We start from the raw sequence: 13,128 nt of genomic DNA, 5'->3' as shown, positions 1-13,128 counted from the left end.
GGAATCATGGACTTAACATTAAGACTTTCCAGAAATGAGGGCTCAACATATAGGACCTCAACTAGGAAGTCTGCTTTAGCAAACACAGAGTCTGTTTCGTCCATTCATACGTACTCCATTTCATTTCATTCACGGGCCAGTGTAAACACCAGCTATACCTAGGATGTAGTTTAGGACTTTCATCGGGTTCGTTGTGCAATGACCAAGAATGACCTAATGTCGTTACTTGAATCTAACTCACCGTTTGATTATCTTATCGTAACACCTTTGGTATCATTCATTTCATTATGTGCATTTCATTATGTGCATCATTTGAGGCTGGCCTCCTTCATTCATTGGGAACTTTAACTTTAATCGACATAGATCATGTGAGCATCATGAAATCCAGTGTCTCTCCCGCACCGAAAAGAGGTGGAATCACCGGCCAAAGTGACTCAATAACACACGCTCTCAACATGTCCTCCAATGTCTGAATGGTGCGCTCTGCCTGCCCATCTGTCTGAGGATGAAAGGCAGTGCTAAGCTTTACCTGCGTGCCCAAGCTTTTCTGGAAAGATCTCCAGAAATGTGAAGTAAACTGAGCTCCTCTATCTGAAATGATAGACAAAGGAATCCGATGCCACCTCATAATCTCATCAATGTAGAGTCTCGCATAATCCTCTGCTCTGTAAGTAGACTTCACAGGGATAAAGTGGGCAGACTTAGTTAATCTGTCCACAATAACCCATATGGAGTCAAGCTCCTAGTCCTCGGAAGACCAACCACGAAGTCCATATTAATGGCCTCCCACTTCCAAGTCGGAACCTCAATACATATTCTGCAATGTCCTTCATGCCATCCCACCAATAAATCTGCTTAAGATTATGTTACATTTTGGTGGAACCAGGATGTATGGAATATCTGGAACCATGGGCCTCTGCCATAATCCTGGTCCGTAAATCATCCACATCTGGTACACACAGCCTGTCCTGGTATCTAAGTATGTCATATATCTCCCAAAGCGAAAAACTCATTTATTTTTAACAACACTGAGTCCTTCAGCTCCATCAACACAGGATCAAGATGTTGGCCCTTATTGCCTTCAACTATCAAGGATGATTCAGAACTAGGGTGAACTGAAACACCCCCACTAGTAGAGTCAACCAACCGCACACCCAGTCTGTGTACCTCTTTTGCCAACTCCATCTTCTCGTCCTCAATGTGGGTTGTACTCCCCATGCTCATCCTGCTCAAATTATCAGCCACAACATTAGCCTTACCTGGATGGTAGTGCACATTCATTTCATAATCTTTCAACAGCTTTAACCCTCTGCGCTGAAGTAGATTGAACTCCCTCTGTGTGAACACGTACTGGAGACTCTTATGATCCGTGAACACATCCACATGACTCCATACAGATAATGCCTCCACAGCTTCAATGCAAACACCACAGCTGCCAATTTCAAGTCATGAGTGGGATAATTCTTTTCATGAACCTTGAGTTGTCTGGAAGCATAGGCTATCACCTTACCAGCCTGCATAAGAACACAACCCAAACCAACCATAGATGCATCACAATAGACCGTGTAATTCTCGCCACACTTAGGTAGAGTAAGCACCCGGGCTAAACTGAGTCTGTCCTTGAGCTCCTGGAAACTCTTCTCACAAGTCTCCGTCCATTCAAACTTAGCTTTCTTCTTCGTCAAAGCTGTAACTGGGGCAACAATGGAAGAAAAGCCCTCCACAAACCTGCGATAGTAACCAGCCAATCCCAGAAAGCTACGAATATCGGTGGGAGTAAGAGGTTTTGGCCAGTTCTTAACAACTTCAGCCTTCCTGGGGTCCACTTCTGCACCTTGATCGAACACAACATGGCCCAGGAAGGTCACTGATCTCAGCCAGAATTCACGCTTGCTAAATTTGGTATACAATTGATGCTGTCTAAGTACCTGCAAGGTTAGTCTCAAATGTTGTTCATGCTCTTCCTTGGTCTTAGAGTAGATGAGAATGTCATCAATGAATACTATGATGAAAAAGTCAAGGTATTCACGGAAGACTCTGTTCATGAGGTCCATAAATGCAGCAGGTTCATTCGTGAGACCAAATGACATAATCAAGAACTCATAATGACCATAACGGGTACGAAAGACTGTCTTTGGGACATCTCCCTCCCTAACCCTAAGTTGATGATACCCTGAACGAAGATCAATCTTAGAGAAGAAACTAGACCCTTGGAGTCGATCGAACAAATCATCTATTCTGGGAAGTGAATACTTATTCTTTATAGTGACTTTGTTGAGCTGCCGATAATCGATACACATTCTAAGGGTCCCATCTTTTTTCTTTACAAACAACACTGGAGCGCCCCACGGGGATATGCTCGGCTGAATGAAACCCTTATCAGTGATCCTTTAACAACTCTTTGAGTTCTGCTGGAGCCATTCTATAAGGAGGAATCGAGATTGGTTTAGAATCGGGTTCTAAGTCAATACCAAAGTCAATCTCTCGAAGGGGAGGGACTCCGGGCAAATCTTCAAGAAATACATGTAGGAACTCATTCACTACGGGCACTGAGTCTATGGAAAGAATGTCATGATTTAAATCATTAACACTCACAAGATGACATAGTAACCCCTTGGACATCATTTTATTGGCCTTAAGATTTGAAATCAAGGGATTAGGACGACTCGAATTGTACCCCTCCCAGACTAACTCTTCTTCATCAGGGAAGTGAAATCTCACCACTCTACTACGACAGTCCAAGCAAGCATAACAACTGTGAAGCCAGTCCATGCCAAGAATAATATCAAAATCATGCATGGGTAACTCAATCAAGTTTGCACACATAGTCTTACCACTTACAACTATTGGGCAATCCTTGTATACCCTATCAGTTTTTACATTTTCTCCTAAAGGCGTACTAACCACTATAGGATCATGCAGAACTTCATGTAGTATTTCAAAGGTAAGGGCAAGCAAAGGAGTCACAAAGGAAAGCATAGACCCTGGATCAAGTAAAGCATAAACAGAAGTTGAGAATACTTGCAGCATACCTGTGACCACATCAGCGGATTTCTCCTGCTCCTTCCTGCCCTTCAGGGCATAGAATCTGTTCCTCTTGGGAGGCTCGGCGCTGCTGCACTCTGTGGGTTAGGCCTAGACTGAGCATTACCTCCAACCTGACCTCTGTTATGTAGACAGTTTCTGACCATGTGTCCAATCTCACCACAACCGAAGCAGGCATTAGTGCCCTGTTTGCACTCTCCACTATGAGCTTCGCCACATTTAGCACAGTTCTTCTTAGGACGCTGCAACTCACCTCCATTGCCCCTCTTGGGTTCAGGTCTGCCTCCTCTACGTGTTGTACTCCTCTGAGGGTTAGAATTACAAGAACTCTGTTGCCCCTTCTTGAACTTGGGCTGCTCACGGACGCCAAAATTGTTTCTGTGGCCTCCATGGCTGGGATCTGCCTGATCTTGAGGCCTAGGCCTCCTAACATCACGAACGCCTCTCCTCTTGCGGCTGTCCTCTACCTGCTGGACATGCACCATTAACCTGGAAAGGTCCATATTATCATGGAGCATCGCAGACCGACACTCCTCCTCCAGGTCTCCATTGATTCCTGTGAGGAACATGATCATCTCATCCCTGCTGTTAGAAACCAGGGAAGTAGCATACCTGGATGATTTCAACAAAGTTCAGTATTCTCCCCATTCTTGCTATTAAATATTAGGAAAAGTAACATACCTTGATAGCTTAACAAACTTCAGGGAATACTCCCTGACCGTCATAGAGCCTTGTTTAAGGTTGATGAACTCCTCAAGCTTGGCCTCCCTCATCTCTCTGGGGAAGAATCTCTCCAGAAATGTTGTCTTGAACAGCTCCCATGTGACTGGCACTCTACCTAAGACACGGCTATCTTGCCACATCTTGCACCAAGTCTGTGCAACATCCTTGAGCTGGTAGGAAGCCAGCTCAACCTTCTCAATATCAGTAGCCCCCATAGCCACCAGGATCTTATGCACCTCGTCTACAAACTCTTGAGGATCCTCTGATGTCTTAGCCCCTGTGAATATAGGAGGATTCATCCTCGTGAAATCTCGCAGTCTGTCAGCCATGCTGCAAACCGGTGGGATCTCCCTCCGAGCATTCTGCCGGTTGACTTGGGCAGTCATAGCATGAGCCTGCATCGTGATGGCCTGTGCCATTTGGGCTAGAGATGCCCTCACCTCAGCATCAATCAACCCAGCGGGGTTAACTGGAATGGCCACTCCTTCAGCTGGAGCCTGGGGTGGATTCTGATTACCCCTAGCTGCTACTCCTCCCCTCCTCAGACCCTTAGTTCTCCAATTGTTCATTCTCTAAAAACAACAAGGATTGATGTTAGACACGTTCATAACACCAAGAATTCAGACATTAGGAAAAGCACGATAGGATCAGAAGAAGGGAAATTTTTCCTATGCATCATGCAGCCTCTAACTCAGGATAGTGGTGCACTTCACTACCATAACTTAGAAACTACTCAATGTGGTTGATGTGAACTCACTATTCTCAGAATTTAACCTAGTGCTCTGATACCAACTTTGTCACGATCGGAATCTAGACCCCAGACGAGACCGGCGTCGTTGACCTCTCAGAGGTCGCAAACAAGCCTACTTATGTCATCCTTACTTTACATAATTTTAGCGGAAAATTTGAACTTTTTGTCTTCTTACTTCATGCTAAACATTTTAAACTTAACATTATAGGCGTTCACAAATCAACCATCTAATATAGAGATAATCAAATGAAAGAAATAGTTTGTAGCTGCATTAAATGTGTACTTGCCAAAACGGCACCAATACAAAGTCTGAAATGAAATGGGAAATGAAACACTAGTGGAAAACGCTCCACTAGTTAAAGCCTACATCTAAGCTAGATAATAACAATAGACAGCCTCAAAAGCATGAGGGTCTACCAAGTCCGGATGAAACCTCCATGCCCGGATAGTTGCAACGTCGTACTGTAAGATCTAACGTCTACCTGTGCCTGTACCTAAAAGTAGATATTTGTATGGAATAAGTACACACTTGTACTAAGTATGGGTATATGCAAGCACACACCAAGGACATGCATGAGAAAGAATAGCTATTTCCTAACAACATGATTATGGAAAGTCAAGTCAGTGGACTTGCCAAATTGAGATTAAGAAAGTTAGTGAACTTTCCAAATTTGGATTAGAAAAGTCAATGGACCTGCCAAATTTGAATTTGGAAAGTCATGCCATGAGTGTAACATGCATCATCAAACTTATCATTTTGCAAACAGCATATAACATATTTCACATATCATATCACATATAGAACATAACATCTTTCATATCATTCATTCATATGCCATAAGAACTAGGAATCATGGACTTAACATTAAGACTTTCCAGAAATGAGGGCTCAACATATAGGACCTCAACTAGGAAGTCTGCTTTAGCAAACACAGAGTCTGTTTCGTCCATTCATACGTACTCCATTTCATTTCATTCACGGGCCAGTGTAAACACCAGCTATACCTAGGATGTAGTTTAGGACTTTCATCGGGTTCGTTGTGCAATGACCAAGAATGACCTAATGTCATTACTTGAATCTAACTCACCATTTGATTATCTTATCTAACACCTTTGGTATCATTCATTTCATTATGTGCATCATTTGAGGCTGGGCTCCTTCATTCATTGGGAACTTTAACTTTAACCGACATAGATCATGTGAGCACCGAAAAGAGATGGAATCACCGGCCAAAGTGACTCAATAACATGCTAGCGTATATGGGAATTTAACCCCGCCAGATACTTATATTGGCAGTATATGTTCAAAGACTAGGAGATGTATGGAGACCCATACCCGATAAGCCGGACAGTCTCATCTCATGAGAGTTACGTGAACCTTCGCCCTTCCCGAAAGAAGATATTACCGCTCATAGTTAGCCTATCGGTGCTCAGTATAAAGTTCCATTACATTCAAACTCATACATCATGGAAGTTGACTTCTAGTATGAGGACATCATAGCTCAATAGATGATTTCTCATCTCATCATTAGTATTAAGTGTGTTAATCTCAATACTTTCATTAGAGTGTTCATAGAGACTGGTCTCTTCATTAACTTTACACTCTCATAGGTGAGTACGTTTTAGTAACATTTATTTAGGCTCATTTGAGATTGCTCTCATCTTTTACATTAGCCTCATATCATGTTGTCACCACATTCATTAACATTAGCACATTTGCTCTTCATAATTACTCACCCCTTTTTACGTGAATGTTCATTTCATCATATGTCAATGCACTTGGCCATTTAGTGTGTTTCACACTCTTACTTAACCCTACTAGGGTTTCATCACTTCATTTTTCATTTCATCATTTCATTGTTCATTTCGTCATATGTCAATGCACTGGGCCATTTAGTGTATCTTCCACTCGCACTTAACCCTTCTAGGGTTTCATCATTTCATTACATACATCTTAGATTCACTTATTTTTAATCGTATGCTAGACTTATGGATCTATACATACAATCTATGAGGCGTCATTCATAGTTTATTAAGTGACTCAAATCTTCCTAAGATTATGTAGTACAAGACTTATGCATCTTGTGTTTATGTCAAGATATTGATTTTGATCTTTAGAGGCAGCATTCATTAAATATTTGTTTACGTATGACTCATGTGTCAATACGGAATTGGGCAAGGGAACCCGATTACGAATCCCTTGAACAATACCTAATCTTATTTTAAACTTGATAATTGCATTTTTCAAATTTGGGAGACCCTAGTTCGATTCCCATCAATCCCATAATATTTAATTTTTTGTTCTCCTCCCCTTTTTTTCGTTTTAAGGCAAGGAGGTTGTGTGTTCATTCCCCCACAAGCTCATTATTTTTCTTTTAATTTATCTCTTAACTTTCTCATCCATTCAAGAGGTTGTGGGTTCGAAACCCCACAGTCTCACCCTAGTTCTTCTCATTCTGCCAAGAGGTGGTGGGAACGAATCCCACTCCTCTCATTATTTTTATTATTTTTTAAAATTTCTCTTTACTCTCTTGTTAGGCCGAGAGGTTGTGGGTTCGAATCCCACACCTCTCATTCATTTATCTTTTCAGCTTTCATGTAGTGAGGTCTTGGGTTCAATCCCCACTAACCACACATGTTTAAAATATATTTTTAAACCTCTCAACCTCAAGTATTCTAGCCTAAAATTCCATCACCAAGTGCTGGAAATTTTACCAAATTTTCTAGCCTTTATTTAACAACATACATACGTTCGTTTTGAGGTACTTTCACAATTCGTTTAACACATTCATAGGTGTAGATTCATTGTTGTTTTAGCTTAGAATTTTTCCACTTAAGATCAGTCACCTTACACTTCATTTAACACCACAATTTGCACACCTTATGCACAATAATTCCAATCATCAAACAAGCCATTTTAAGACTTCAAATGGAGAAAAACAAACATTTTACACATTGCACCACATCATTTTTGGTTGACATCATTGAACATGCTTACTATTTCCAAACATAAAATCATAAGGAACATCATATTTCACACTTAGCTACCAGCAACCATACCAACAACATGATTTCTAAACTAATTTAGATTGAAATCAGAAGGAGACTAGGAATAAGGAGTTCAACAATAAAGGGAACACCCTAGTTTCATATGTTGAATTTTGTAGAAAGAAATTTCTCTTGAAGAAAGGATTCCAAGAGAGAAAACCCATACCTTGTTGTAGTTTTCCACACCTTCCAAGTGCTGCCCAAAACCTCCCCTAAACCTTCAACACAAACCCGTCGAGAAGATGATGCAAAGTTTTCGTTTCTTAAGTTAACTTGCTTGTTTGTATTTATTTTTTTTTTAAGTTCTTTGAGTGTAAAGAACTTTTGATTCTTTTCTAATGTTTTTTTTTTTCTGTTTTTGCAGCAAAGAAATCAAAATGGATGAGAGAGAGGGGTTTAGGTGTGTGAGAGATTGTGTGAGATAGTGCCCCCTTAAAACTAGTTGGCAAGACTTAGTCAATTTAATTTAATAATTAATAATTAATAACTACAAATCTAATTTATTTTAATCAATACGTGAAAGAACCATTTTACCCTTAATGAATAGATTTTAATTAATAAATAAATCACCTTAAGTATTTATCCTATTCATTTTTTTTAAGATTGTTACAGAGAAACCCTTTTACTGCACTGTCCAACAAAGATTAAAGCTTGCATAGCCATAGCCAATAATACTAGCAATATCACTTATAATCGTAAGGTAAACAGATAATTTATTAGTTGAAGGAATTTTATCCTATGAGAAAGGTAGCAGCATCTTTGCTGCTCGGGTTCACAGAAGCACCTATATAGTTTTATCTCCACCTATGCAAACTGAATGCCATACCCGATATTCTTCAATATCTCTATAAGTAGTCTACATATGGAACTTCAGCTGTACTTTCAAGAATTCTAGGTTTCTATAAGCTATGTGAATACACCTTGATTTTGCAATCACTAAAGCACTGTTGTAAAAGGTGATCGTCTCGTCGCCAATGGCGAGAGGCGAACCTTAATCGCATATTAGCTTTATGCGAGGCAATCTTCAAATGGGGACACCATGGCGACAAAGGTGTTGCATTTTGTATTTGGTTAAAGAAAGGCGACTAATTTAGGGTTTTAAAAGTTAAAGGTAATTTTAGGATTTTTTTTTTTTCCAAATTTACATGGTTGCACTCTTAGACTACGACTGCGACTCCAACCAGTCGACTAGACTTATGGGGTGACCAACCAAACTTTTCCGGCGACTTCAAAAGTCTAACCAATACGCATTTCTTCTTACAAATCCTTTTTATTCTTCTCTTCTTATAATTTATTCGTTAGATTTCTTTTTTTATAAAGGTATTCTTTAGATTTCTTTTTCATCCTCCTCCTCCTCCTTCTTCTTCTTTAGACAACTCTACCTCTGTTTGTTTTCTTTCTCACTGTTTTGACTTTTGTTTTGTTTTCTAAACTATTTTTTATGTACTATCTATTTTCAGTTTTTGAATTGAAATATTTTATTGTGATCCATGATGACTTCATAGGGGCCTATGGCCTAGACGTGGCAAATATGACTGATCCACTTGATATTATTGGCCGAGTAAAATGTTGGAGAGTTTTAAATGGAATCCAGGCCCAATTAGCTAGTGTTAAAAGGTCTAGGGATCAGAAAGAACGGTTACGAAAATTATGTCGAAGCTTTGGCTTCCAGTTATCTCTCATCCCCTTTTTCTGTTCTGGTATCTCATCCCCTTCTAGTTACTTCTCCTATGTAATCTATCTGCAATTAGTATGTTATTACTTTATTCTGCGTATTATACATTGTACTTTGTATTCAGCGATAACAATATATCAATGTTTGTATTAGAAATCGGGTTTGTTTAATATTTGCTAATATGTTATTGCTATTGAAATTTTGATTAGAAATATTTTAATTTTATGGTATTAATTGGCACCGCACTTCAAAAAGTTGAGCTCCTCACCCGCTTGCCTTGCCTCCGTTGTGGTGAGGAGCCTCTTGTCGCCTTTCGACATCCAAAACCCTGCACTGAAGGCTCATCTGTGTTTCCTAAAACTATGTGAATCGAACTCCACTACCTGCAATATTCTTATTAATTTTAACAAAATAATCAAATTTTGAAAGTCTATCCTTGTTACATTCAACATTTGACTTCCATTAGCGAAATACAATCTGCCGTGTCAGATAGTAATCAAAAAGACATCTCCAAAAGCAGAATTTCCACCAGGAAATACAACCGAAGCTCTTTCATGGATATTTCTTTCTCTCATTTTCTCATATGACAACTGAATTGTGCTTGGAGTTAACCAATACTATATAATCATACACTTTTTGGTTATATAAAATAAAATTCCGTTCTATTCACACTAAATACCTAGCTATTTGGGATTGTTTATAAAGTATAAACCCTCTATATCCAATTCGCTCTAATTGAGCCCAGTTAAATGTGTATGACACTTAAATTTGAGCCAATAAATGTACATACCTGAGAATTACTAGAAGTTTGGCTACGGAGATGAGAAGATTCATAGCCTGCGAATTCTCGAAAGAGGTTGTAAATTTCTCGAGGCTTGACATCTTCAGGGAGCCCAGCAATGAAGAGAGTTCGAACATCTTCGTGCGAATCCTGAGGATAAAGAGGAGGGGCGGATGGATGGTGGGGCTGATGGTATTGCGGAATAGGAAGTGGTTGGACCACCACCGGCGGCAGCGCGTGAAGTGTGGTGCCAGGCGGCGGCGGAGGGACTGGTGGTGGTGGAGTTTGATAATAAGGGTATTGATAGCCGTCCATGGAGAACACTGCGGAGACCAATTAGTGCGTCGGATTTTGCCCTATTTTGTGCTCCGTGCTGCTAGACCGGCGATAACTTCTCTAATTTGGATCCCTTGATTTTATAGGTCTTTTAATTCTAAATCTTTTAATATTAGCCATTTTTCATCCTAAAATAACTTGTGTTCTTTTTGTTTTATATGTTATGTTCTTTTAAAATTGTTCGAAAATATCCTCTAATTAAGATGTCATTCAATTCTGAAAACTTATTAGACAAAAACTAAGTTGGTTGACTATGTTTTCTTAAAAATTGGATTAATTTTTTTGAAAATCAGGTTAATTTTTATTGATTTGTGAATTTTTATTTAAAGAGAGATATGAATGATAAGTTTTGTAATGATAGGAATAAGAATAATTTTATTTTAACGGTAATATATAGTCAACCAATAAAGTAAAATTGAGATTTGAAATTATCTTTTACCCTTTTTTCCTAAAACTATTGCAATGGTTATGAATGTATTAGTATTTTTTTTAAAAATATTTACGAATGGAAAAGACAGATAACTTACAGTGACATAAATATAATTTTTTATCATAAACATAATTTATATATATATATATATATATATATATATATTATTATTTTTTGAACCTCGTCAATGATAAAAAAAAAAACCGATGGCGTTGTGACAAGTTCCCTTGAACTCGGGTTGTATGTCAATGGTTCAAATCCCTATTTAAGAATTTTATCTTTTAATTTTTTTTTCTGTTTTATTAAAAAAAAAATTCAAATCTACTTTACAATTTTTTTTACTTTAAAAACATGCAATTTTTTTAAAAATAAAACTGAATTTTAAATCTTTAGATTGTCCCAAAATAGGACAAAAAATATGTGTATATATAATAGGAGAAGAAAAAAAACACATGTCAGTACCACAAAATTTAGAATTTTAAATCATAAATAATTAGATGTATTACATAACTTATTAACTACTGAAAATCTGAAACTTGAAATAGAACACACATGTCGAATAAAGATCAATTGGTTAGAAAACTTCACTTCAAATCACATTAAAATTTCAAAATTAAATATAATAAATTTTTTTTCAAAATGATTTTAAAGTAATTATTAAAGCTAGGGAAAATGCACAAGTATCCCCTAAAACTATGCCCGAAATCTCAGAGACAAACTATACTATACTAAAGTCCCTTGAACTTTTTTGTAAGTAATTTTCTACCCCCTTTTCGGCCTACGTGGCACTAGTTTGAAAAAAAAGTCAACAGCGTTTGGCCCACAAGATAGTGTCATGTATGCAAAAAAGGGGTAGAAAATTATTAATAAAATAAGTTCAGGGAGGTAATAGGACCTTAGTATAGTATAAGTGTGTCTATGAGATTTCGGGCATAGGTTGAGGGGGTACTTGTGCATTATCCCTTAAAACTAATCCGTAAATATATTTTAAAAAGTTCGAAAATGGAAGGTGTGTGCTTCTATTTTTTGGGGAAGTTATCATATTTTTATTTCCATTTATATATACATTCTCCGTTTAAAAAAGAATGACATACTTTTCTCTTTAGTCTATTTAAAAAAGAATGATCTATTTCTCTTTTTGGTAACACATTAATTTCAGCTTTCCACATGACATGTTTAAGGCCACAAGATCAATAGACAATTTTGTGCATTTGACCTAACTTTAATTTAGGACCAGAAGATTTAAAAGGTTTTTTTTTTATATTCTTAAATTTCGTGTCAAGTCAAACCAGGTCATTATCTGAGAAACAAAGGGAGTAATAACAAACTTTTTTTTTATAATTGTACAATAACAAATGCTTTTATCAAAATAATACTAAACATTTAAATTAGAATTAATAATAATTATTATTATTCATTAATACATTTAGAATTATTTAAATTTTGAATTGAGAAGTTGATTAGTTTCAAAATATAAAGCTTTTAAAAAAATAGGGTGTGTGATACCTTTTTTTGAAAAAGTTATCTCATTATAATAATTGTCACACCTCTTTTTTCCCTCAAAATTAGTTATTTTGAAAGAAAAGAATTTTCTAATCAAAGTTACATTTTCAAAAGAGATTATTTTTATTTTGTTCAGAGTCATCACTTAGAATTGAGTTTTGGTGTTTCGAATCACTTTGTTGAAATTCCTAATCAAAAGGAAATTTGACTCTTTATTTTGTTTGGTCTGCAAAAACAGAGATCAGATAAAGAATTCTATTGACCGAGGGGAGGGTATTAGACAACATTCGAGTCTCATGATTCTAACACAATCGCTTTATTGACCTTTATATAACTTGACTAAATTTTTAATATATTATTTTATGACTTTGCAACAACGTTTATTTTTCATCTTATTTAAGTGTTTGGATAGTTTTAGGATTTTTTTAGTTAGATTTGAAATAGGAGATAAATTTTTTATGGAATTTATGATTTGTTTTAGAAAGAAATTTCTAATTTTTCTTTTCCTTTTTTCATGCTACACCTTTTTTAATTAATTTTTTATTTTTTTTATTTCTTTTCTCTCTTTTTATAGATTTTATACTTTTGTTTTTGTTTTACACGTTTTTTCCCCTTTTCATAATTTGTTTTTCTCATGTTATTTTTCTTTCTTTTTCTTTTATTTTTGTTTTTTTATTACGTATTCTCCTCCTTTTGTTTTGTACCTTTTAATTTTTTTTCATTATAGAATTAAGAAAAACCTACTAACTAACATCTTTTGAGAATGAGTCTTTGTCATGAATTATTCTCATTATTTCAATTTGTTAAATCATAACTACACATTTCATCTAAAAAAA

The 13,128-nt window shown here is 36.9% G+C and overlaps 2 protein-coding genes across 2 annotated transcripts; both read right to left on the bottom strand.

The window, feature by feature from the left end:
• Nucleotides 1–3,074: 3,074 nt before the first annotated feature.
• On the bottom strand, nt 3,075–3,693 carry LOC114077144. Its single transcript, XM_027916837.1, has 3 exons — nt 3,658–3,693; nt 3,450–3,512; nt 3,075–3,350 (listed from the first exon to the last, which is right to left on the bottom strand). Exons 1-3 carry the CDS (start codon nt 3,691–3,693, stop codon nt 3,075–3,077), a joined length of 375 nt encoding a protein of 124 aa, XP_027772638.1.
• LOC107018809 lies at nt 3,677–10,473 on the bottom strand. The gene is made up of 2 exons (XM_027916916.1): nt 10,033–10,473; nt 3,677–4,340 (listed from the first exon to the last, which is right to left on the bottom strand). The coding sequence occupies exons 1-2, from the start codon at nt 10,336–10,338 to the stop codon at nt 3,702–3,704; spliced, it is 945 nt and encodes a 314-aa protein (XP_027772717.1). The 5' UTR covers nt 10,339–10,473; the 3' UTR covers nt 3,677–3,701.
• Nucleotides 10,474–13,128: the final 2,655 nt, after the last annotated feature.

Source organism: Solanum pennellii, chromosome 5 (assembly GCF_001406875.1).
Source record: "Solanum pennellii chromosome 5, SPENNV200".
NCBI lineage: Eukaryota > Viridiplantae > Streptophyta > Magnoliopsida > Solanales > Solanaceae > Solanum > Solanum pennellii.
The sequence above is the reverse complement of the archived record's forward strand: the minus strand, read 5'-3'. Positions and strand labels throughout refer to the sequence as shown.

What these genes read in the sequence shown, in the direction of transcription:
- LOC107018809 (XM_027916916.1), bottom strand. Translation starts at nt 10,338, where the DNA reads ATGGACGGCTATCAATACCCTTATTATCAAACTCCACCACCACCAGTC. An exon ending in AAACTTCTAGTAATTCTCAG is followed by an intron (nt 4,341 to 10,032) that starts GTATGTACATTT and finishes TGTTGTTTTTAG; the next exon opens with AGAATGAACAATTGGAGAAC.
- LOC114077144 (XM_027916837.1), bottom strand. Translation starts at nt 3,693, where the DNA reads ATGGGGAGAATACTGAACTTTGTTGAAATCATCCAG. An exon ending in ACTTTGTTGAAATCATCCAG is followed by an intron (nt 3,513 to 3,657) that starts GTATGCTACTTC and finishes CATGTCCAGCAG; the next exon opens with GTAGAGGACAGCCGCAAGAG. An exon ending in GGCCTAGGCCTCAAGATCAG is followed by an intron (nt 3,351 to 3,449) that starts GCAGATCCCAGC and finishes TCTAACCCTCAG; the next exon opens with AGGAGTACAACACGTAGAGG.